This window comes from Pleurodeles waltl, chromosome 6 (assembly GCF_031143425.1).
Source record: "Pleurodeles waltl isolate 20211129_DDA chromosome 6, aPleWal1.hap1.20221129, whole genome shotgun sequence".
Classification (NCBI taxonomy): Eukaryota; Metazoa; Chordata; class Amphibia; order Caudata; family Salamandridae; genus Pleurodeles; species Pleurodeles waltl.
In genome coordinates this window covers 13,945,246-13,972,090 of record NC_090445.1, presented here as the reverse complement: position 1 = coordinate 13,972,090, position 26,845 = coordinate 13,945,246, and the positions used below count along the sequence as shown (strand labels likewise).

Sequence of the window (26,845 nt, the reverse complement as noted above, 5' to 3'; positions counted from 1 at the left end):
CCTGTATATCAAATGCTACTAGTGGGCCTGCAGCACTGGTTGTGTCACCCACACTAGTAGCCCTGTAAACATGGCTCAGACCTGCCTCTGCAATGTCTGTGTGTACAGTTTTAAACTGCCAATTTGACTTGGCAAGTGTACCCACTTGCCAGGCCTAAACCTTCCCTTTTCTTATATGTAAGCCACCCCTAAGGTAGGCCCTAGGTAGCCCTATGGGGAGGGTGCACTATAGGTTTAAAGTACGACATTTGTGTTTTATATGTCCTGAAAGTGAAATACTGCCAAATTCGTTGTTCACTGTTGCAAGGCCTATCTCTCTCATAGATTAACATGGGGGCTGCCTTTGAATATTATTAAAGTGCAGATTCCCTTTGGGAGCAGATAGAAATATGGAGTTTAGGGTCTCTGAACTCAATTTATAAATACATCTTTTAGTGAAGTTTGTTTTTAGATTGTGTGTTTGAAAAGCCCACTTTTAGAAAGTAGGTATTTTTTTTGCTTAAACCATTCTGTGACTCTGTTTGTGGATTCCTTGTCTGGATTAGTTTGAAAGTTGGGCTGTTTGCACCTCTACTCTAGACAGTGACACAAAGGAAGCTGGGGTGTAGCCTGCATATCCTGATGGGCCATCTGGGCTGAAGGGAGGAGGATCACTTACACCTGTGCCTGCCCTCACACAATGCAGTCTCCAACCCCCTGGTGTGTGTGTCTGGGGTCTAGCCTAGACAAGGAAGGATCTTGAAAACAACAGAGACTTCTCTTTGAAGCAGGCCTACTTCAAAGGCAGAAAGAGGTATAAGAAGAGCACCCAAAACCCCTGAAAATTAGATCACTTCTGGAATCAAGAGGAACCTCTGCTGAGAAGTGCTGCCCCTGCCTGTGACTGTGCTATGTTGGGCTATCCTGTAGTTGCTTCTTCTGCCTGTGAAAAGGGACAAAGACTGGACTTTGTTGCGCATTCCTGCTTGAGAAGAATCTCCAAGGGCTTGAACTGAGCTTGCCTCCTGTTGTTGAAGTCTCAGGGCCATCAAAGACTTCCCCTGCCAGCACCTGGACTCTCTGCTAAGACTCCTGCCAAGTAGTGCCCTATCCAGTTCCTGGGCCCTTGGAAGGTGAAGTTGGCAGACAAGGACTGAAAATCCACGCACAGACCGCCTTGCGGGGACATTTGACGCACCTTTCGTGACGGGGCTGATAAATGACGCGCCGCCAGCTTCGCAGCTGAAATAAATGCTCCACTGCCTCGTGGCTTGATGATCGACGCAACATGACTGGAGAAACAACACGCAACACCCACTAACTGAGGCTGATAACAACGAAAATCCTACGCAGCGCGGTTTGATACCGTGCGACCGTATTTTTCATGTATCGTCCCTGGGCGTCAAAGTCAACCTGACTCTGCACGGACCAGGGTTGTCCCGTCTGGAAATTCACGCATCGCTCTTGTGGGAGAAAAAAAGACGCATCGCCAACCGGAGAAGGAAATGATGCACGGCCTCACCTGCGAGTAAGGAATCAACGCATTGCTGACTTTTTCTAATGCACACTCGCCGGTGCGGCTTTATTTTTGATGTTAACCTGGTACTTTGTGTAACAATAGCATTCTCACTGTTTTTTAAGGATTAAGACTCTTATTGTTTGAAAATTCATATTGTGACTTGTGTATGTTGGATTTTTGTCGTTTTGGTCTTGTTTTGTTTAGATAAATATTACCTATTTATCTAAACCTGCGTTGTGTCATTTTGTAGTGTTTTCACTGAGTTACTGTGTGTTGGTACAAATACTTTAAACATTGATTCTGAAATTAAGCCTGCCTGTTCGTGCCAAGCTACCAATGGGGTGAGTGGGGGTTAACCAAGGGCGATTCTCCTTCACCCTGACTAGAGTGAGGGTCATTGTTTGGACAGGGGGTAACCTGACTGCAAACCAAAGAACCCATTTCTTACAATTACAAACCAAAGAACCCATTTCTTACAATTACAAAACCTTTTGTTAAATTAAATATTTAAATACTGTTATGATAAATGCACTTTGGGTTCCCAAACAGCCAATGGAATATTTTAAAGCACATATATTTATTAACAATGCAATACTGACAAATTAGACTAAGCGCTGCTCAATGACATGCGCATTTGCTACTTTGGTGTTACTGACACCCATCAGAGAAACTATAAAGTTAAGGGTCAACATACTACATTTCATTATTCTTCTAATGAATGAACAATCACACCTTGGTTCAAAATAATGAAGCCATTAGAGATCTCATATATATTGTACTCTAGATCATAAAGGACACACACATGACTAAGATGAAAATCTCTGGTCTTTCATAACCAGAGGAGACGTCAACAAGAGAAAGATGTGAAACTTGAGTAACTTTTCAAAATGTCAGTAACTAGATGTGAGCAGAGTCTTGAAGAATTACCGTAACTAGCAAAAATCAATTCATGAAAATTCAAGTACAAATAAAATGCTGATAGTAAATACATCTTTTAACATTGATATATAGTTCTAAAGCACTGCATCATAAAAATGTGTTACTCTACCTTGTGATCTTCTTAAATATAACTCAATAGAAACAATCCCAGAGCCCTTTGCTCCAGGGTAAAATTGTACTTTCTGTTTCATCTCATGTCATTCTGGGCACCAAGGCCTACTATTTAGGATCTAGGGAACAGTAAATATACACTTTCTAAATGCCCACACTTGAGCCTCTCCACCTTTCCTTTGTCTCCTAGCATAAAGTTCTGCAGGTGTATCCCACCCCCCTCACTCACTGTCTCCTTGAAGCTGTCTGACAGCCATCGATTGCGCAAAACAGCCAGCACAGAGGAGGGTGGGCTCTCCAGATCTTCAAAGGCGTCCATGAGGATGAAATCAAGGGCGATGTCAAAGAAGCTCATGCAGACCACCTAAGGGAGAATAACTTCCATCAGGAAAAAGCTGTGCCTGGGTAAAGATCTACATCCCTAACATGATACAGACAAAGCGTTCTGTACACAAAATACATACACAGGTGGGGTGGCCTGTGCAAGACAAGTGACCCCCCCTATCCAAAAATGGAAAAAGCAGCATGATTAGTAAGGAAGAATCACATCTGCCTTTCAGGTTCTGATGCATATTAAGCAAGTAGTACATATCAAGGAGAGTACGGAGGGAGCAAGCCAATGCGCTAATTTAGTAACTGCAAGTATCAAGCTATTTCCCTTGAGGCGATGCTGACAAAAGTCAAACCCAACTTCTACACACCCCACGTCCGTGCAGCTCCTGCTGGGTGGTCGACCAAGTCTCTTCCTTTGAGGAATATCGCAGCAGCTCATCGTAACTCTCCAGGAATCCCTTGGGGTTCTTGAAAGAAAATGAAGATGATCACAACAGCTGCTGGTCACGATCTGAAGCAAAGCACCACGTACGCCTATGGCAGGCATAGCTTCCGTCCATTCCTAAGCTCACTCACTCGGCCAGAAAAGCCCACTACATACACCCACTGGACCAGACACATACATCATCCTACATACAAGCTGACGTAAACACAACATTTCACAAACATGCACACAATGCAAACATCATTGGAACACAAATGACTATGGCAATGTAAGCAAAGATCTGCATTAAAGGTACTATGCACATTTCCACACACACCCATCTTTGAACCGAAGACCATGCAAAAATGTCCAGTTAAAGCTATACATAGGCAGAGGCATAAGCACCATGCTAGTGCCCCAGGCCCTTGAAGGATGCTTATTCCACTCCAATCACTCTGGATTTGAGAAAAAAAAAAAAACTATTATCAAGTCACTATCTCGCAGAATAGCATATGGACACATGAGACAACTGCCATACAGAATTTTCTACAGGACTCCTTTCAAACAACTGTGCATGTACACAGACACAAGAACGGAAATGCACAACAATCCATCAACAGGATCATATGTAAGTAACCTGTGGACACAGCTGTACACACAGAGGCACAGACGTGTACACATTGCACAAATATACAAATACCCACACAGAAAACAGTCCTGTAACCAGTCACAAACCTTGTACCTTCTCAGCCTTGAGCATCAGTCCCAAAACCATCTGCTTCCCGACATCACCAAAAAAGAAGCGGTTGCTTTCTTCTTGCAGGAGCTCCTGGGAACACAGGATAGCACAGACCATTAGAATTCAGAGGAACACTTACACTGCACAAAATATGGGGAACCGTCACAAAGGGACATTTATTGGAGAATATGAGAACCCTCCTGAAGGATGCAGGCAACAGACGGGAGCACTCCAACAAGATTATCTGTGAGCTGCCGGCACTGAGACCTCACATACAGGCTGAGCACTGCTGCAGTGGTCTTTCACATGAGCTTGGGAAATGGAGAGCATTATTTCACAACTGATTACCAGGGTCACCCGAGGGGATCAGGCTGGGTAGAGCACATTTCTGCTTGGCCAAACAATGCAGTGAATTATGCTGAGAGGCCGGTCAGGCAGTACAGGCAGCATAGGGCATATGCTACAAGTCTGAGAACTGGGACGCAAAGACAGAGATAGAAAGAGGAAGAGGTTGATAGAGAAAAAGAGGTAGAGAGGGAGGGCCGGTAGGAACAGGGGTGAGTTAGAGAAGCAGAGGGAGATTGAGGTACACAGATAGATACGGAAGGTAGTGAGGGAATTACGGAGAGATGCAAGGTAGAGACAGTGGTTAGTTAGAAAGTGCTGAGATAGAAGGAGGGCCAAAATGAGAAGAGACAGAAAGACAGGTCATATAAAGAGAGTAACAAGACAGAGAGAAAGGTAGCAGGAAAGTTGCAGGATAGAAAGGGAAGTGGAGTGTACAGTGAAATACGTAGAGAGATAGAGGTGAGCTGGAGAAGAGGATGATACAGAGGTAGACAGGGCGGGGTACGGAGAGAGTTGTGAAGTAGAGGCGGAGGTGAGGTAGAGGGAAGTATTAAGAGAGAGAGGTACAGAGAGGGGTGTAGGGTGAGGTACTGAGAGAAAGAGTCTGGCCTGAAATAGAGAAGGAAGATGGATGGGAAACCGAGAGGTGGTAATGTCCCAGAAAGATAAATAGTAGTGAGGCAGGGGAGGCAGGAGGAACAGGGGCTAAAAGTGAGATGAGGTGGTGAGGAAACAAACGAAGATTGAACACGTTAGATACTGACAGGGAGGAGTGTGGAAAGATGAGGTTTGTGATAAATGTGCAGTAGAGAAAAAAAAAAGAGGCAGACAGAGGCGAGGTAGAAAGTGGTGCAGTAGGGAGAGGGCTGAAAGGCGGACGGTAGAGAGGGCTGAGAGGTGGAGAGGTAATGTATACAGAGATGGAAAGAGATGTAAGGTACAAAGAGTAGGATATAGAGACGTCAGGTAAAGAATCTTTGGTTGACAGATGTGAGGCAGAAATACAGGGAGGTGAGACAAACAGAACAGCAAATTGCAGGCAGAGGAGGGAAGGAGAGAGACAGCAGAGGTACATCGAGGAGGAAGCGATGTAGACGTATGCACAGAAAGTGGGAGGGAGAGGTGAGTAAGGTCCTATGAGAGAGAGGTAGAACATACTGGAATAGAGAGAGGTGCATTGAGAGAAAGGCGAATGAGACAGGTCAGGTAGGGAGTGCGGAGGTAAAGAGAGGGTGTGTTTAGATACACAGAGGTACGGATAGAGAAAGCCAAAAATAGAGCTACCAAGACATCCTCCATTAAGGACCTACTTCTCCCAAAAACCCAGACAAACATCAGACCCGTGAAAGATCAAGGGGGAACCCTTTTACTCCAGCTCATTTAAACCCTTAGAGGTGGCTACACAAGCACTTCTTCAAAGACAAGGATGCCATCTTCTCAGTGGCCAGGAGCCAGGAACCACTCTCACTCCAGGATTCTTCCATCAGGCTCTTCCAGGATGTTGCGCCAGCTACCCTAGTGCACTGCAAGGAATTCCCCCAAGTTACCACACACCTTTGCCGTGGAAAGATCCCATATCAATAGGGTTATCTATTCTGTCTCCTGTTCACCTAAAGGGCAAGCAGTATTCCACTCGGGAAGTGTCAGAAGCACTCACCACACTAGGCCTTTTCACAGCCGGCTGAAGGCTCACAACCACAGCTGCCCCTCGATACTGCAGATAAAGGGGCCTGGCACACCCCTACAACAACCAGACCCAGAGGGAATGGAGGCAACAGAAACTGATGACAGAACGGCCGCATGGCTATTTGTGAAGATGATGGTTTGTTGCTTGCACTCAACTTCCATCTCCTGCTGGCAGCTGCTTCCCATGAAACATGGGCCTCATACTGCCACGTTCTGATGACCTTTGAGAGACTTCCTTAATCAGGTCTTGTCGAGAGAAACTCCCACTACCCACCACCTGCCCTGGCTTGACTTACTGGCTGATCATCCCCAACATTGCCACCAGAAGCCCTTTTGGCATTTCCAAGCTTCCTGGCAGGGGCTCGCCCACAGCTAACCAGAGCTAGCTCCCCACACTCTACTGGACAAACCATTTCAAATCTGACACCCGTATCGTGAGACATTTTTATTTTTTTCTTGTTTGTTAAATGATGTTTCGGACACATGCCATGTTTGAAATTGCTATTGTTCCCAATAGTTAATCTCATACTTTCCATCCACAACACGTACCTGCTACTCATATGATCACATTTTCGAATCAAGATCAAGCCAATCCCGACTTAATTTTACCTGTCAACTTGCTCGGTATGTACTTCATCAGGCAATGAGGAATACTACAATCGTGACACACATTACACAGGGCCTCAATTTACCCATCAAGCGTAAGGTACTCCTACAATGGCTTTACGGCAAAGAGGTGGACATAGCTCTGTTCCAGGAGACCACCACCTACACCAGGATATTGCAACACTCTAATCTTATTGGTTACCATCTCAATTTTGTGCCCATAGAGCACCCAAAACAATCGGCACGGCTATTCTGATACGCAAGTTTACAACTTTTAAATTAGACTTGAAACAAGTGGAAGCCAGATGCCGCTGGGTGGGGAGAAGAGGTAGACTTGGCAATCTCTTCTTGATGTTTTACTCCATATATGCATCCAACGATGACAGACATCTTCTACGCAGACCTATTCCCAACTGCAGCTCATTTCACCAAAGGACATTTAATTATGGGTGGAGGCTTCCACACAACTCTTTACACGGGTGAAGACAGACACCCTCACTGCCCCACAGGGCCAGAGTATTCCTGTTTTAGGCAATAACCAATCTCAGAGTAGAAGAAATATGGATAACACATCATCAAGAGGAGAGACTGAACATTCGACTCGAATGTACGCAGATCTTATACATACACTGAGCTTTTTCTCCTAACCAGAAACCTCCACCCACAAAACATCCACACAAATATTAACCTAAAATCCTGTTGAACCATGCCTTAAGTACAGTCAGACTTAGGGCCTGATTTAAGTATGGCGGATAATGTTACTCCATCACAACCATTACGGATAGCTTGTTCGCTGTATCACGATCCCATTATATCCTATGGGAATCGTAACACAGCGGACAGGTTATTAGTGGCATTTGTGACAGAGTAACCTGCTTGCCAAACTCTAATAAATCTGGCCCCTTGGTCATAATTCAACTCTATTGCCAACAATCCTGACCCTGGCTCATGAATGAGATCACGTTATGGGAACTGGTGGTTAGAGAGCACGTATGGGAGGCCCTCTATCACTATTTCTCAGAAAATGACAACAGGGAACTTACTTATGGTGTGTTGCAGGATGCTGCAAAAGCAGTCATCAGAGGAGAACTTATACCATACAGCCACCTTTGAATGATTAGGAAGGCAGAAGAGGAGTGACATAGAAGATGATTTGTGCAGGTTAGAGTCTCAGCATAAACACAATCCCTCATTTTGCATACAATGTAGCCTGTGCAAGGTACGAGGCGAGCTAGGACAAATGTTGATAAAGGATTCAGCCAAGAAACCACTGTATATCCGACAGCAGTACGATGAAAAAAAGAGATGAAGCAGACCATTTCTTAGCTTAAGCTCTGCCAGTTCCGCATGAGAAACCACTTCTATAAAATTAGTGATAAGCACAGAATTTCCCACGCAACTGCTTCTAGACTACTCATCTGTTTTACAGAATACTATGAATCCCTGCTAACGGGTGACAAACTGTCACCCAAAACGCAAGACGCTTATCTTAGCAAATACAAACTTAACATAACTAGGGAAGACCTACTCCCTTTGGAAGAGGGGATCAGTCAAGGAGGCTGAAGCAGCCCTCACCTGTATGCTTCCCTGCATCCTTCTAAAAATTGTATGTGGATAGTCTTGCAGAACTACTGACAAAAACATTCAATGAGATTCTGGCTCGTGGTGCGGTCACGGACAATGCTCAAGCTGCAAATAATACTTTTCCTGAAACAAAAGATCCTAAAAGATGTCAATCATACTGACCCATAGCCTTCCGAAACACCGGTGTAAAAATCCTCACCTCAGTTCTGGCATCTCACCTCCACACAGTGTGGTTCGCACTCCATCTGCCCCCAACACACCAGATTTGTTTGAAATCGCCATATGGTAATAGGGACATCCAGGACAAAGCCTGCAGGGAAGAAACACGCCTAAAACCTAGCTTCCACAAAAATTCCACGAAAGGCAATCTCCTGGCCACAGAGTGTGATCTCAGACCTAGGCCCCAAAGCCACCCATAGTAATGTTACTTTATGGGAAAGGGATTTGGGCAGAGAGAGGGATTGACACCTGGCAGAAGATATGGCAAAGAGCTATGAAGTCCTCTATATGCACGGTCCACAAACAGAACGCATACAAACTTCTCACACATCGGTACCTGACCAGAACATGACTCCATACAATGTTTGGGAGCCCAGACATGTTGGAAGAGTTGTGGGGACAGGGCCCCTTTCTACACATGGGGTGGTCCTTGCCCCGTTATACAAAGCTTCTGGCTAGAAATCCTCTCCCAGATCAGAACGATTTGAGGGGTCACCCTAACAATACAACCCCCTCATGATACTACTTACCAATGTAGGGGAAAATAGAGAGCACCCAATAACCACGATCAAGGACAAACTTATAACTCACCGCCTGATAGCAGCTCGGCTGGCGTTCGCCCAATTCTAGAAATAACCCATAGCACCCCCACTTCATGTCTGGTGGGGAAAAGTGTGGTCCATCTATGCGCTCGAGCAGCTAACCGTGAACATCCATCACAGAATGGAGAGGTTTGCAGGCTGTATAGCTCCCCTTTACGACATTCATGAAACACGCACAAGGTGATAACCAAGACCTGGGAAGGGTCCCAGAACTTGTGTGCAATGCAGGCTTTCCCAAGCGGTCTTCAGACTCAGACCACCTATCAGTTGCATTAGCAGAGTGAATAAGCATGAGATGGTTCAGCGGGATTTCCTATTGCAAAATGTGCCAATCATATTAAAGGTCTGATAACTGTAAACCTGTTTCCATTTTGCTTTCCCTTGCTCTGTAACAGAAAATGAAAATAAAGTTGTTAAAAGAAGAAAAGGGATGTCCTGTCCTTGAACAACTGTGCTAAATTACCAGAGAAGCCAATGATACACCTTCAGAAATTCTACACCATTCCTAACCTGCCTAATTAAATGGGGGTGGGGGGTGTAAGAGTTAAATGCTGGTTCTCGCCCCTCTCAGGGTTATTTGGAAACTGAGGGCTGGACCAACTGCTACATAAGGAGAGCTATTTCACACACTGCCTTTGTCCCAAGATGATGTTGGAAGACAATATCAGACAGCTTAAATGAAACAAGCATTTGCAATGCAATGGGTTGCGCGTTTGCTCGAGTTAGAGCTATTAACGTAAATTCCTAACTGGACATTTCTTGCCACACAAACTGAAAATAAAAAGTAAAACAGCTGAAATAAGCAAGCCGATTCAAAGCCTATGTAGGCCTTGTAGTTCACATGGTAGGGTTTGTGGTATTTAAAAGTTGGATATGTAGAAATGATAGTTAACATATCCTTACAGTGACTCACACCTCAAAGCTAGGAAAACAATATTAAAGACTAATGAATGTATCTCGGGAATGGGGCTATCTAGAAAAATAATTCAACAACTATTTTTACAACTTATAACAAATCCACCTTAATGGTGAAGTTGGATTTTGTAATAAATGTTACGCCAAAGTAATTGTGGAAAGTTACCTTTTCCTTAAGCTCTTAGAGGCTAATTTGTATTCGCTTTCCAGCTTCTCCCAGTGATTCACATTTGAATAGGTGTGAAATGCCTCCTAGAAACGAACAATAAGCTGACCTGAATGGGCAGCAACATGACTCATCTGAACCTCACAAAATATGCAGGGCAAGAGCTGTCGGCATCCTGTCTGACATTACAATATCAAATCCTGCCGGAGTGCCAGATCCTGCTGGAGTGTCAGATCCTGCCTGGCAGGTCTGTGGCTGTACATAGAACAAGTGGGGTGCCCTTGAAAAGAATGGAACAGGATGCCAAGACAAATCGTGTGTATCCATTTGGTTGCTGAAGAAATTTGCTTTTGTCCTACCACACTTCTACCTCTGAGTTTATAAAGAATAGGGTGGCTGGCCCAAACTGGATTTTAGTGTTAGAGGTGGGAGGATACTGAGATTGCCAAAGTATACTCCCCACCCACATGTGCACCCCCTGTGTATTTCCCCAGTCCCCCCCCCCCCAACAAAGACTTCCCCCATCTGGAAAATGCCCAAACTGGGTAGAATTGGTCCCGGGAGTTTCTATCCCTTTGGTTAGGGCATCTTCAGGAGTCATTCTCACCCAGTAACTAGTGAAAGGCATAAATGTGGCACATCCAGTCACCCACTTCATAACATGCTGGACCTAAGGAAAAATAAGAGAAGTGGACATTGGTGTCTGTGAGCCATGAGGAGCCCTGAAGGAGACATGCTTGCTTCCTCTTGTAGCCAGGACAAAGAAATCGACTCCAAGCGTCATATGCTGACCTCCTGCTCAAGCTACAGCGAGACAACAAGCTATAAGAGTACATAGTGCGGCACACCTAGGTGTGCCGCACTATGTACCATTGTTTGTTGGGTTGTTTAAACCTGTAAGGGATGGGTGTGTTCCCTTGTGCAGGCACCCTTGCTTTCCTTGCTTTCATGCTTACTTGAATTGAATTTATGCCATTTATGATCCTGAGCGCCTATATAGCCCCAATTTTTCACCCCACTATTAGAGTTCCAACAAGCTATAAGAGGCCTTTCCTGCAACTCACCAGCAGACCAGCTGCAACTGGACCTGGACTGGACCCTGCTGATGTCTTCTGCCTGGCACCCTGTGAATCTTTAAGTGCCTCCCTTTAGGTCCTGGTGGTCTTTGGAAGTGTACCCCTGTGATGGATAGGGACTTAAAGAACAAAGGATGTGATTTGTATGTTGGTGGTATGCATACTCATTTGTAAGGAGGACAGAGTATACACAAAGTCAACATGAAGGTCCTGTCTGATTTAAATGTGGGTAGACCTTCAGATCAGCCACAGCGGAGATCACGGTTACACTTCTCTGACAGCCCTGGAGAGTCCGGGCCATCAGAGAAAGGGCTACATGTCCATCTGCCCAATTTAATTTAGAAGGGCGGCCATGTAGTAATTTTTACTGTTCCTTACTGCTGGGTAAAACCTGATGGTACGGAACAGTAAAAATATTGTAATGCTACCGCCCACCACAGGAGAACACTCCCATGGCGAGTAGAGTATTATATTTTTTCTTTACGAAAAGAATCCTTTTTCAGGATTTTCAGTATTTTCTTTCTGCAAAGAAAAAAAAATACAGCTCTACAGGGCTGGGTCCCACGTTTGGTACCCTGTAGCAAAGAATAAAATGCATTGCCAGGAACGGCCATGATGGAAGTTCTTGCCAATGCTTTTATAAATGACTGCCTGCTTGGGGGTCATTTATAAATTAGGCGGGTGGTCCCTCAGTCATGAGGGTGGAGTAACTTACTCCGTCCCCTCATAGGTGAGCTGTTTGCTGATATATAAATCATCCCCGAGTCAGAAGGTAACATTTTCGACCAGAATGAACCTGGTTGGCGCATGTGACCCAAACTCCATCGCCGTAGGTGCCAATTTGCACCCAAGTTGCAGTCTAATATGACAACTGACTATTATTGGCACTTTGTGATTCTTGGTGTTATACTTAAAACATATATTTATCTCCAGTTCCCCTTAATGGATTTTTGTCATTTCAGTGTCATTTTGTTTATTAAACTTTAATGTATTTTTCTAATTCAGTTTGAAATTTGTATTATTTTGCATCTTGACTTTATGGTACTGCACACTTTACAAATTACTTTATAAGTTAAGTCTGCTTTGGGCCATAGCTTCTGATTGCAGGGGGGTTTTAAGCACAAGTTAATCGAGTGACTTTGAGGATTAACCCTGTCAAGGGTTGTGATTATTCCCTGAGCTGGTAAGTCACCCACCCTAAATATTAATTCAATTTCTTACAAGGCGTTAATAGGGATTTGCATGTGAGGGCATCTTTAACTCCCTGGAATGCGAAAGAGAGGATGGTGATCAACGAGATCTGTGGAAATAAAAATCTTTGTTGATATTGAGCTAGAGGTGACAAGACTACACTTAGAATAGACTGTAAACTGTTTATTTTGCAGCTCTGGACATCCACAGGCTGTTTAAGTCTGTGTGTCCTACAATCCGAATCTTTTATGTCAAACTGTTGCACAAGCAGGTTTCAGTGATCATAATGTGCATTTTACTTCTTTACTAATTCTGTGTTTATAAAGCACTTGCTATAGCAATGTTGTGCACCTTGCGCTGTAAATAGCAAGTGCTACCATTATCCAGTCTAAGGCATTCAATTTATTGATTTAGGGAGGATGAAATACTATGTAACCTCTGCCAAGATTCAAAACTTTGACAGCTCTAAGTAACAACAGTTAACTCATGAAGCTATCTCGCCAACAAGGAAAAGGGGGTCTGGTATTTTTCAAGCACAAAGCAGTGCGGTCCCATCCCTGATCCTGTAACTGGCCACTGCTGGCACTAACAAACATTGGTTTCACCATCAAAGTGTACAAACAGCCTTGAGAGTGCATCTGTTAGAACACATATGGGAAGAGCATGAGAAATCAGCCAGTTGAGAGCACTTGTGTAATGCAAGATTCTGAGATACAGGGACTTTCAACAACCGTCATTTCTGTATAATGGGTTGCATGGTCCAGCAATCCCCAATACTAGGTTACGAGCCCCGAAGGAAGGTCTCTGATAAAACACGATGCTTCAAGTCTGAGCATCAACGCCTGCCACAAAGACACCAGGCTTTATGGACAGCATTGCTAGAGGCTGATTAGCAGGCAGCTCTCCTCACAGGTCTGCTCAAAGAGCTGACCACAGGGGCCCCTGGGTAAGAATAAACACTCTCCAGGACTTAAATTGTGGCGGCACTCATTTTGGAGACCAAGACTTATTTTTCATCACGATGCTTGGACCCAAAAGAGCAGCAGGAGCAGTATCCTCATGTTATATGTTTATTTAGTGCACACTACCAACAATGGTCTATTGGTGCTGGTCTTCAAGTTGGTTGACCTAAGTAAGTGTAGCTTCAGGGCTTTCTTAAAAGAAAGATTGTTGCACCAAATACTCATTGGTTCAGAGTGACTATTATACTGTGCAGACTCTTGCACAGAAAAAGTTCAACCATTCTTAGTTTTCAAACACCAGAGAGGCAAACACTACTGAGCAAAGCCTCTTGCTGATCGAAACACAGCTGGACAACTACAGGGGTGATATATATATATATATATATATATGGAAAATGTCACTTACTCAGTGTACATCTGTCCGTGGCATTAGTCGCTGCAGATTCACATGCTGTGCACATCCCGCCATCTGGTGTTGGGCTCGGAGTGTTACAAGTTGTTTTTCTTCGAAGAAGTCTTTTCGAGTCACGAGACCGAGGGACTCCTCCCATTTCGACTCCATTGCGCATGGGCGTCGACTCCATCTTAGATTGTTTTCCCCGCAGAGGGTGAGGTAGGAGTTGTGTATGCTAGTAATAGTGCCCACGCAATGGAGTGAATACGTATGTATATAATGAATTTTAAAGTAATATATTTACAAAAGTACAAATGTTCAAGATCTACTTCTAAACGGCTACAGGCTCCCGGGGAGGCGGGTGGGCGCATGTGAATCTGCAGCGACTAATGCCACGAACAGATGTACACTGGGTAAGTGACATTTTCCGTTTGATGGCATGTGTAGCTGCAGATACACATGCTGTGCATAGACTAGTAAGCAGTTATCTCCCCAAAAGCGGTGGCTCAGCCTGTAGGAGTGGAAGTAGTTTGAAATAAAGTTCTTAGTACAGCTTGACCTACTGTGGCTTGTTGTGCAGATAACACGTCTACACAGTAGTGCTTGGTAAATGTATGAGGCGTAGACCATGTTCCTGCCTTACATATTTCGTTCATTGGAATATTTCCTAGAAAGGCCATGGTAGCACCTTTCTTTCTGGTTGATTGTGCCTTTGGTGTAATAGGCAGCTCTCTTTTAGCTTTAAGATAGCAGGTTTGAATGCACTTAACTATCCATCTAGCAATGCCTTGTTTTGAAATTGGATTTCCTGTATGAGGTTTTTGAAAGGCGATAAATAGTTGTTTTGTCTTTTGAATTAGTTTTGTTCTGTCAATGTAGTACATTAGTGCTCTTTTGATGTCTAATGTATGTAGTGCTCTTTCAGCTACAGAATCTGGCTGTGGGAAGAACACTGGTAATTCTACTGTTTGATTCAAGTGGAACGGTGAGATTACTTTTGGTAAAAATGTAGGATTTGTCCGTAGAACTACTTTATTTTTGTGTATTTGAATAAATGGTTCTTGAATGGTAAATGCTTGAATTTCACTCACTCTTCTTAGAGATGTGATGGCAATTAAAAATGCAACTTTCCACGTTAAGTATTGCATTTCACAAGAGTGCATGGGCTCAAAAGGTGGACCCATGAGTCGTGTTAAGACAATGTTGAGGTTCCATGAAGGAACTGGTGGTGTTCTTGGTGGTATAATTCTCTTTAGGCCTTCCATAAATGCTTTTATGACTGGTATCCTAAATAATGAAGTTGAGTGCGTAATTTGCAGGTAAGCTGAAATTGCAGTAAGATGTATTTTTATGGAAGAGAAAGCTAGTTTTGACTTTTGCAAATGTAGTAAGTATCCTACTATATCTTTTGCAGATGCGTATAAGGGTTAAATTTGATTATTATGGCAGTAATAAACAAATCTTTTCCACTTATTTGCATAGCAGTGTCTAGTGGTAGGCTTCCTAGCTTGTCTTATGACCTCCATACATTCCTGTGTGAGGTCTAAGTGCCCGAATTCTAGGATTTCAGGCGCCAAATTGCTAGATTCAGCGATGCTGGATTTGGATGTCTGATCTGTTGTTTGTGTTGTGTTAACAGATCTGGTCTGTTTGGTAGTTTGACATGAGGTACTACTGAAAGGTCTAGTAGTGTTGTGTACCAAGTTTGTCTTGCCCATGTTGGTGCTATTAGTATGAGTTTGAGTTTGTTTTGACTCAACTTGTTTACTAGATATGGAAGGAGTGGGAGAGGGGGAAAAGCGTACGTAAATATCCCTGACCAGTTCATCCATAGCGCATTGCCCTGAGACTGATGTTGTGGGTACCTGGATGCGAAGTTTTGGCATTTTGAGTTTTCCTTTGTTGCAAATAGATCTATTTGTGGTGTTCCCCAAATTCGGAAGTAAGTGTTTAGTATTTGGGGGTGAATTTCCCATTCGTGGATCTGTTGGTGATCCCGAGAGAGATTGTCTGCTAACTGATTCTGAATCCCTGGAATAAATTGTGCTATTAGGCGAATGTGGTTGTGAATCGCCCAATGCCATATTTTTTGTGTCAGGAGACACAATTGTTTCGAGTGTGTCCCTCCCTGTTTGTTTAGGTAATACATTGTTGTCATGTTGTCTGTTTTGACAAGAATGTATTTGTGGGTTATTATGGGTTGAAATGCTTTCAGCGCTAGAAATACCGCTAACAGTTCTAAGTGATTTATATGAAACTGTCTTTGCTGTATGTCCCATTGTCCTTGGATGCTGTGCTGATTGAGGTGTGCTCCCCACCCTGTCATGGATGCATCTGTTGTTATCACGTATTGTGGCACTGGGTCTTGAAAAGGCCGCCCTTGGTTTAAATTTATACTGTTCCACCATTGAAGCGAGATGTATGTTTGGCGGTCTATCAACACCAGATCTAGAAGTTGACCCTGTGCTTGTGACCATTGTGATGCTAGGCACTGTTGTAAGGGCCGCATGTGCAGCCTTGCATTTGGGACAATGGCTATGCATGAAGACATCATGCCTAGCAGTTTCATTACTATTTTGACCTGTATCTTTTGTTTTGGATACATGGCTTGTATTACATTGTGAAATGTTTGGACTCTTTGTGGACTTGGAGTGGCAATCCCTTTTACTGTGTTGATTGTTGCCCCTAGGTATTGCTGTGTTTGACACAGCAGAAGGTGTGACTTTGGGTAGTTGATTCAGAAACCTAGTTTGTGTAGGGTTTCTATGACATATTTTGTGTGTTGTGAACACTGTATTTGCGTGTTGGTTTTGATTAACAAGTATCCTCCCTGTGTTCTGGTGATAAACACAGATTACAGACCAAGTGTTGGTCTGTATAAGGATACTTCGAGTGGCACTTCAGACAGAAGCAGAAGGGGGTCCGGTCCATTAGTTTCGTCGATGGATGCGGTCGGGCCGACCAGGCCCTGCGGAAGAGCGGAAGCCCCGAAGGGCCGCCGGAGCGTTTCTACTATCGGTGTCGATACGCTAACACTAAACCGGTACCGAGTGCGAACAATACCGTCGAATTTTCGATACTTAGCTAACTTTCCCGATTCTAAATACGGAGCGAAGAGGAACACGTCTGAACCCGATGGCGGAAAGAAAACAATCTAAGATGGAGTCGACGCCCATGCGCAATGGAGCCGAAAGAGAGGAGTCCCTCAGTCTCGTGACTCGAAAAGACTTCGAAGAAAAACAACTTGTAACACTCCGAGCCACACACTAGATGGCAGGATAATGCACAGCATGTGTATCTGCAGCTACACATGCCACCGAACATACATATATTATATATATATATATATATATATATATATATATATATATATATATATTTTTTTTTTTTTTTTTTTTACACAAGTTCAACAGGTCACTTAAAACAAATTTTGTTATGAACAGAAAACCAGCGCAGATCATTCTCGTCTGCGATACAAGGTCATCTAGGCCTGTTAGGAACCTGATTGCTGCATTTTGTGCTTTCTGATGGCAGGTGATTGGAGTACCTGGCAGACTGTCAGACCAACAATCAAAGTAATCCAAACTTGAGTTAATGGCTGCGTTTACCACTACAGATTAAAGTGGGGCTGATAGAAGAGGTAAAATAAGCCTGTTTGGCCAGCTGAAGAAAGCAACTGCTTACCACACATTTTTAGAAGTAGAAAGTTAGAATGTTTCAGGGGTAGAAAGCTGCAACAGGTTTGGCCTCATCTTGGTGCTGTTTAGTTAGAGGACGTTTGGGTCTTACTCAGAGTGCTCTTAAGATCTACAATAGCTGAGGAATCAAATGAGAATTTCATGTATCATCCGTGCACACCTGTACCCCTACTTGAATGTCACTGAACATCTGGCTAAGAGGTGCTAAACAAAGGTTGAAGAGAGCAGGTAATATTGGAAAACAAGCTGCAGAGTCTAGACCTCTTGGGGTAACAATGGGCCTAACAAAATGCTTGGGGTGGGCTGCAAAGGAAAGGCGCAGAAGCTTTTTGACTGTAGTCGAATTAAAAATGTGAGCAACCTAACAGGATAAGGCAGTCCACTGTATCAAATTCTGCTGTCTAATCTAAGCAGCTGGTAAGCCAGTTCTTTTTAAACACCAACGACTACTCTATCTGTCATGATTGGGCTGAAAATCTGATTACTGGCAGGGATAGACAGCTGTTCCTGCCCAGGATCAGCTTAAGGTACTTGAATTCAGTTTTCTCCAAGATCTTAGCTATCACAGCAAGCTTATATTTGGAGCAAGAGAGAGAGAAAATGAAGAGAGGAGGCGGCGGTCAATAGAACAGTGACAGAGAACTGAATAAACGTGGTAATGTAGGAAGTAGAGGGTGGAGAAAGAATGAAGCATGAGACCGAATCAAGAATAGGCAGCCTTATTGTTTGGCAACCCAGCACTCTGGTCCTAAGGAAAACTTTGGCCCCCTACAGCTACTTTTTTCTTTTTATACAAATTATAGGCTGGTTCTCTACCGAGACAGCTATCTGGGACCCTCGCAAAGTACTGTCAAAAACACCATCCCGATTTAAGAAGAAATCTATGATATCCCATGCAAGTAGTTCTTCAGACTTTAAGAGGCCATAGCATTTAACGTTTGCTACACAAAACCAAAATGTAAACACATACTTTACATTTTTAGATAAAAGAAAACCTGCAACTGGTGCCATTGTTGCTAAGCTGTTGGTTTAAATAAGTCTCCACAACAGGAGTGACTTACTTGGAAAAGATTTGATGAGAGATATTGGCAGATTTAGAGCAGGATTTGGTGAAAATACCACATTCCATTATGCACAGAACATCCTACACAGGATTCTTCAACTGTCTAGAAACACAGTTGCGCACTCAGCATTTGTTTTAAATCAGGCTACATGAATGATTGCCAAAATCCATCTAGAAACACCAGAGCAGATCACTCCTCAAGAGAAGATGAGAAGGCCAAGAATCACATAAAGCTAAGACTTACATAGATTCACTCTTAAACAGATGCAGATGTTTCTGACCCACTACACCTCTCACAAGGACCCTCTTACAGCAGCGGACACACTACCCAATCCTTGGATCATAATCCTTACTCCAAAACATGAACTGGCGGCCCTGTTCCCACACTTGAACATGTTCCCCCACCTGCTCTCCTTCACCCAATGGCCTGCAGGAGGCTGGAGCCTTGGCAGAAGGACATTGTAGGGCAGGGAAGTGTAACCAGTACCTCAAAGGCCTGACGAACGCAGTGCAGCTTTGCCAGGAAATCTTGATCGTTGCAGCAGCCCAAGAGCTCAGTCCTGAAACAATAAGAGGAAAACGTGAAAGAGGAATGGAAGCAGATGCACAATACCTGCACATGAACATTTTTACCTGCCACTTTTAGGGCTCCCAGAAAGGAGACACTCCCCTGACAGCAAGACAGAACATGCTGATCCCAGAGTCTGCAGTGCAAACAGCCCTATCCTCTAAAATAGTGTGTAACTACACAGAGTGAACCAAAGCTGGATGGGAATATTTCTGCTAGGTTGGCAGAAAAACTCATAGTAAAGTTGAGAAGGAAAAGGAAGGATCAGCAATGGGTACTGCTTTTTCATGAAATGGAGCACATAAAATCCAGTTTTGTTACATTTAAGAAATTATCATTTCTTGGATCATTAGATTTTACTGGAGGCAAAAAAAACAGACTTAGACAGAAAATCTTTTCCTTGTGAATCCAAAAGAATAACATGAATGTGTCCTCTCAGAAGTAGTGGATCAACAACTAGCAGTTTTTTTGTTTATTTTTAGCATTCAGGGCTGAGAGACGCCTAGGCAGCGTTGTCACCCAACTTACAGCAGTGTAACATCATCAAATCTGCAAAGTGCTGTCTTGCATAAGATGTCTATGATGGCACACCCAGGAAGAGCGTACCTACACTTTGGATAAGTAACCATGGTTTGGGCAGAGTTAGCAGCATGGGATTGGCCAGGCCCTCACATTTAGGGCCTGATTTTGAGTTTGGTGGACTGGATGATCCGTCCGTCGAATTTCCGATGGTGAGGCTGCTGCCATACTGGCTACCTCCCCGCCAGGCCCATTATGACCTTCTCGCTGGGCTGATGGGCGTCAGCCCAGTGGGAAAGTGGCGGCAGCTTGTCGCCTACTCGCAATCGAGCCCTTCTAATGCTCACTCTCTGCACCTGTTGAACCAGGATGTAATCAACAGGGTGGCGCTGCGTGCAGTGCCGCCCTGGCTGATTGCTACCTGCACCCGCCGTCAGCCTGTCAGGATCACCTATCCCGGCTGAGACGGCAGTACCCTGGCAGTCTGACTGCCGGGGTCTTAATGTGGGGTTCGGACCGCCACAGCAGCAGCAGTTCTGAGCACCACTGCGAGTCTGGCAGTCTAGTGATCACCAGACTTGTAATGAGGCTCTTAGACTCTTGCGGGATAATCATAGAAAACTATTGGTGCGCTTCTTGGAAGGAAGGATAGAGGATATAGGAGGGAGGGCCAGGCAGAACAACATTAGCATCATTGGGAAGAAGGAGGAAACAGAGCTTCAACCCTGCTCATTACATTGAGCCCTTACTCTCCAAAAAGATTTCCCCTATGGTTGAGAAGGCCCATCATGACCGTGTGAAGAAGCCTCTGCCTGGGGTTCACCCCAACCTATTATTGCAAAAATCCTTTCATTGTTTTGTGACCGAAACACTATGCTCCAGTGTGCACAACAATAGAGACAGTTCGAGGTCGGTCCTGGGAAAGTCATGATCTTCCCAAATTATACAGTGGCAGTACAACAACGTGGGGTTTAACGGAGGTCAAATGGAAGCTCTGCGCACTGGGCCTCAAATACACCCTCTTGTTCCCAGCCACACTAAAGATCACCCCTAATCAGTAAACAATCTTCTTCACTGAACCAGTGGAGGCCTGGGACTGGGCAGAGCAGCACAATACTAAAGACACAAAATAGGATGATGACAGTGCCTTGCTTGCAAACTTCATCCGCAGGGCGATGAGGTGGCAGATGTCGAGAGAAGACTGTTTAACCCTCCCAAGCCTTTTTAGGCCCAGAAGGGCCGACTGGCTATCATAAGCACTGCACTGTTGTTCCGACATGGGTGAACACTGCTCGAAAGAGGCATCTGATTCAGCTACTAACAGTGAACTGTCAGTGCTCACACCAAATGTTACTCCACAAACTGCCAATAATCTACTACAACTAACAAACATGTGAAAATTTGCCATATTGTTCTTATTATGTTTTATCTTAAACTTTGTACAGGGCATTCATTAGCTGTTCTGACCCAGGACCCTACAAGGGTTGGGTGGATGACGAGAGGTGCGTTTAACGTAGGATTATCGCCGGTCTCTCTTGGTAAAATAGGCATTGCCTTGAATGCCCAAAAGTATTGCTAAGCTATGACAAGCCGGCTGGCTGGGCCTACTGAGGGATACCCCTATGGTTTACAAGCTTTCACAGGTGTTCCATGCCAGTCCTAAATCCCCTGACCTACTCAGGTCACAGCACATCTTGTTCTATTGGAAAGTGTGCAGCAATAAGGTCTACTCACTATTTTTTCATTAGGAGTTCAACTGCTTTATATCAGGGCAGGGAATGTTGATGTCTCTATCTCAGGGGGTAAGGGTATGTGGCAGGAAGCCTTTACTGTGGGGTGGCACTCGCTAAATTCATCTGTGGGTTTGTTAACAATGTGGGGATTGGATGGACACACGACACAGGATGGAGTGTCAAAGTATAGAGATTTTTAACCTGGAATGTAGGAGGGATATCTAAAACATTATACATTATAAGGTGCACTTGCATTCATGTTGAGGAGGGATCAGTGTGGCTATGCTCCACGAGACCCACCTGGATGATATAGAGTATTCAGCTCCACTCCACATGGCGGGTCAGGTGGTTTCTACAGGATACTCATCATACACTGTGGGAGCACTTATCTGTATTTGTTTGGGGCTTCCCTTTGAAATGTGTAACAAGGAAACCACTTCTGTTGGAAAGAGTGTTTGTTCCAAATGATTCTACAACTCCCTTTCCTGCTAATTTCAGATTGTCCTAACCACTCCACCTTCAAAGGGGGAGACTTTTATGAACTCCTTGATGAGCAGTTAGATCATTCACAACCTCTCCTCCCCATGTGCATTAACGGCCAGAGCGCTTAAACTGGCTGACACACCAGTCCTTTGGAGACGGGTGGTTTTACAAACACCCAGCATTGCATGAGTACTCATACTACTCAGTGGTCCATGTTAGTCTTGATCTGATTATCAGTCAGTATAACTTACTCCCCGAGGTGGGTGCAGTGGAGTATTTGGGCCGCACCACCTCAGACTATAACCCCTTATTGGTTCACATTTCTTAGGAAGAGTGGTATAGCGTTCACACCTACATTAATACTTCAGTAGGGAACCCATAGGGACCGGTATTCCAAGAGTCATTAAGGGAATTCATAGGGAGATTCTTTGAGAAGAATAAAGGCATGCTTAAGTCTTACACTAATATTTGGGAGGACTTTAAAGTGACACACCATGGCCAATCTATACAAACCACAGCTCAAACTCCAATTTACGGCGCTCCATGTCTGGTTACTTGACCTCAAGTGCATGACTGTTTGATCCTGCACAGGGGGATGTTGTGCACAAGACCACAGAACAGCACGAAGCCATGATTTAATAGCAGCATTTAGATATTGTAGCATACATGGCTTGTTAGCTTGCAGAGGGGTACAGTTCTGACAGGGTTCTGGCATGGATGGCTAACAGGGATAGGCAGGGGTCCTCCCTGACATGGTTTAGGAACCGGATGGGAATCTACAGTGATCACGGACAGACTACAAGAAATTGTATTGCAAAAACAATGAGGCGCAAGCTTCAGCAACACTAGTTCTTAGAGGTGAACCCATTACCTAGGCTGATGCACCAGCTCAAAGGGGAATTGTGGCAACTGGTTTCCTCACTGATGTTCTTACAGAAAGTTAAAGAAACCTTTTCAGTACTGGCGAGGGGAAGTCCCTGGCACTGACAACCTCCCTCTAGAATTTTGCACCTCCTTTGCAGACCTTCTAACCCTCAAGCTACTGAAGCTTTACAATGAAGCACTGGAACTCACAGTTCTCCACCCGCCCCACTACCCTCGTGGCATTCGTCACCTCCATGTTAAAACTAGGGTAACACCCTGATGAGCTATCCGCGAATCGCCCTTCTATATATCAACTGTTGACTATTAAATACTTAATAATCAAAGTATAGGAAAACACCCTCCCAGAGGTAGCCGGACGCAGCGGTTTTATTAGTCGACATGGGGAAGGGCTTTAATTCCCTTAGTTGGAAATAGATACATAAGGTGTTGGACTGTTACTTTACTGGGAGCACCTTCCATGGATAGGTTAAGGTCCTCTACACCCTCCCAACATCATAGGTTTTTATGGGCCTTGTAATATCCAAGCAAGATCAGGTAGGCAAGGACACCCCAATTTCCCTCTCCCGTTGGCACTTGCGAACGAGCCATTTGCAGTGCGCCTTCAAAGGATTCGTGGAAATTGAGGGATCCGAAATGTGGGCAAGCACAACACTTTCCCTCTATGGAGATGACCTGCTGCTATACCTGAAGGAGGCAGAAAAAATTATAACTTAGGTCATCAGATAACTGCAGATTTTTGATAGCCTATTTGGGCTGAGGGTGAATTTGGAGAAGACTAACGTACTCCAGTTGAGATCGAGTGTGGGATGATCCATTGGCTATACTCCCTAAACGGGAGGCATCCACCTTCAAATACCCGGGAATAAAGCTCTACCACAAAATGGCAGAAGTCACTGAGGGCAATACAGGATGCACCATAAAGTCTAACTGCTGTCAAGTGACCTTCATGGCGCTCTACAGAGACCTTCATGGCGCTCTACAGAGACCTTCATGGCGCTCTTTTCCCCTTATGGTGGCTGGGCAGACAGCCCTCTCCAAAGTGATAATGTTGCCCGACCTACTTTATTATAAGCTAATTTACCATGTATTTTCCCTAGGAAACATTTCAGACAAGTGAATAGTTTGTTATTCGACTTGATCTGGAATGTTAGCGTCCCAGGGTGGCCTTAGACTCAAGAGACAGGGAGTTCCGTGGGGCCCCAGATTTTGAGTTGTATTTTCCAGCAGCGCAGACTCAATGGCTTTCACGATGGTTAGCACAGAGGAACCTAGGCGAGCTTAGAATCGGAAAGCAACAGTTCAAGGTCTCACAGTTTACTGGTTGGGTCTTACAGCAGAAGCGACCACAGAACCCCACTCCCTGCATCCAACAAAGTACAGTACTGTCACTATGGGGCCCTGCAGTGGGCAAAGACACATTTGCTTATACCCCCAATTTACCACTTACCTTGTTGTTGCAAATGTGTCAGGATGAGGTAACAAAACAGTGACCCACTGGGAAAGGGCAAGGATTACCACACAGGGGCACTGCGAGATCTCTTTGGGAATGGATTTTTAATCCCTTTAGATTCTTTACTGACTAACACTAGTTCTTTTTGTGGCTCATAGAACTCTTTTGGAATAGATGCGCACGCTCTAGGGGATTATTAGCTCAGAGCTTCAATCCCATGGTTATATGCAGTCCCTTTCCTGTATAGGCACAGGGAGAAGACTTATCACATGGCTGCACAGGGCCTTTAGACGTTATACGCTACTCCACTAATAAGACTTCGACCCCGCTGGGAGGCACACTAGGGCAACTCCATTAGCAGCAAGTACTGAGACCGATTTTTTGAGTATCCCATGAAAGTTTCTAGAAATGCTAGACTACAACAGATCCAAAGCTATCAGAAACATAGGGATTACATGGCTCCTCCCATGTGATAGGTAAGCTAAAACCCACCGGAGTGGTTTGCTGTCCCCACTGCCATGCCGATGGAGCCGATTTATTTTGTGTGATGTAGAAGTGCCCGGTAATCGTCTAATTCTAGGCTCTGATAAGTCGGGTGACCAGTTGCGGGACAGTCAACCCCTGAGGTGTGTCATAGGTGTAAGCTTTCCGTCCTACATGTCGTAGGACAGCAACAAGTCTGCTGAACTCGTACTGATATTGGCAAAACAGGCCATAACAATGACCTGGAAATCCATTTCGGGTTCCCATATTATGCAATGACTGACAGTGACCTATGAAGTTGTGCCCAGCGAAAGCATGGCAGTATGCTAAGAAGAGACCAGAGAATTATGCAAATACCCTTTTGCCAGAGTGGAACAAATGTCACAGAGCTGTGTCCAGGGCCAAGAAAGACGATACAAGACTTCCTGGAGACACTTACTGACTTCCCCTGCAGCATGGCAACCTACCACCTATAAACAGAGATGGTGCTCTCTACGACTACAGGAACCTCTTTCTCTCTCCCCAGCTTGGACACTTGCTTCCACTATGCGATAGGAACCCTTGACTAAGTTTACACCCCTGGGGTGTTCCCACGGGTGGATGGGAGGATCCACATTACGCTTCTGTTTTTTGAGGATGCTATCCCTTACCTGCTTAAGACTTTGGGGAAAGCTAGGGTTTGGTTATGAGTTGTTTTGGCACGTTATAGGTCACTCGCGTGAATTTGGCTACACTCTGCTCTTTCACAGTGTCTCTCGAGATGAACAGACTGCTTTAATGACCACAAATGATTTGAAACTGTGAGAAAAAAAGATGATATTCCTAACACACTTAAAGGATGTTCTGAATGTTTAAGCTGCGAAGAGCCTGTAAACGTAGACACTTGTGAATATGTGAATGGACCTGATGCAATCCTCTGCAGTAGGAAAATCAATTGCAAATTCGGATGCATGTCTCTAATTCTCATGAAATGCAGATAAAAATGTTAATAAAATTCCGTTTAGGATTGGCCATGAAGGTTTGACAGAGAGCAGAAGGGAACGCTGAGGTGAGCAATGTTGTACTGCAAAGGACAAGTGTTAATAAATAAATACCACTCACAGAACAGCAAGCCAGTGATAAATCTCTAGGGCCACAAACAGAAGTGATTTTTCAATCTCTAGAGACTGGAGCAGGTGTTTCTACCATGTGTGTGCACGTACGTGTGGCTGGATAACTGTAAGACTGTTTGAGTAGGGGGTGTGAATGGCCGTACGTACATCCACCAGCATGATTCTTAGAGATAGTGACCTAAACAAGGCAGTAGTTCTGCACTGAGCCAGTGGCTCTCACCTCAGTGTCCGGCAAGCAACTGTTCCGTCCTTCACCAGTTGCAAGGCTTCCTGGTAGGCGGCAGCGGGCTTGGAGGGCTGGAAGGGCATGTCATTGAGCTGGAGGGAATCGAACAGCTGTGGAGGCAATTCAGAGATGGGTCAGGACAGCGAGCAAACATTGCAGAATACGCTGCTTCTTCAAATAATTCTACCCACCTCAGCAGCTGAGAAGAAAGAGTCCTCTGATGTGGTGCTGTCCTCGTCATCCATTCTTTGACTCACTTCTCCATCTGCCATGGGGAACATCAAGGCTCCTTCTGGAAGAAATTGTCAGATTAAACCCGGAATTTCCTGCTTTAATGCAATACTCCTCCCCAAAGACAAAAATCCTAAATGAGTGATGCCCCATCTGTGTGGGAAAGTCTCAGATGGCCCCACTGCACCAGTGTTGCTGCTCCAGACTACTGCCCTCTAAACAGTGAAGGAAGTCCCACAGATCAGACTCTTCTGGTCTGTTTAGCCTTGCATATTCCGAGCAGGCTGGGTCCCTTATGTAGTTTTAATTAGTCTGAAATGTGAACCATGCAATAAGGCAGGCTGAGCAGACAATGACCCCTACTTTGATTTGATCTTTGCAGAATTTTCTTAGCTAAGTAGTGCATTTAGCTTCACTGAGAAGCTGGGATCAAAGGCCTGCTCAGCATGGAAATAGATGGGAAGTTCCGGACGTGGGGCGCGGGTGCTAAGCCTCAGCTCATTAACCAGGAAACTGTGCCCAAGAACGAAGACCTCTCTGTCTCAACCAAGGAAAACAGCTTTTTTCAACTACTCATCCAAACATCGGCTGCTAAAGAACT

The 26,845-nt window shown here is 44.6% G+C and overlaps 1 protein-coding gene across 4 annotated transcripts in view; it reads right to left on the bottom strand.

The window, feature by feature from the left end:
• MIGA2 (mitoguardin 2) overlaps positions 1-26,845 on the bottom strand; it is a 114,873-nt gene that overhangs the window by 47,635 nt on the left and 40,393 nt on the right. For 3 of the 4 annotated variants that reach the window (XM_069237041.1, XM_069237044.1, XM_069237045.1), the window contains exons 8-13: positions 26,205-26,305; positions 26,008-26,123; positions 19,042-19,114; positions 4,048-4,134; positions 3,250-3,348; positions 2,778-2,912 (exon numbers count right to left, since the gene is read on the bottom strand). In XM_069237041.1, coding sequence (XP_069093142.1) covers positions 2,778-2,912; positions 3,250-3,348; positions 4,048-4,134; positions 19,042-19,114; positions 26,008-26,123; positions 26,205-26,305 — 611 coding nt within the window. The remainder of the gene's footprint in view (positions 1-2,777; positions 2,913-3,249; positions 3,349-4,047; positions 4,135-19,041; positions 19,115-26,007; positions 26,124-26,204; positions 26,306-26,845) is intronic. The other variant, XM_069237043.1, reaches the window with a different exon arrangement.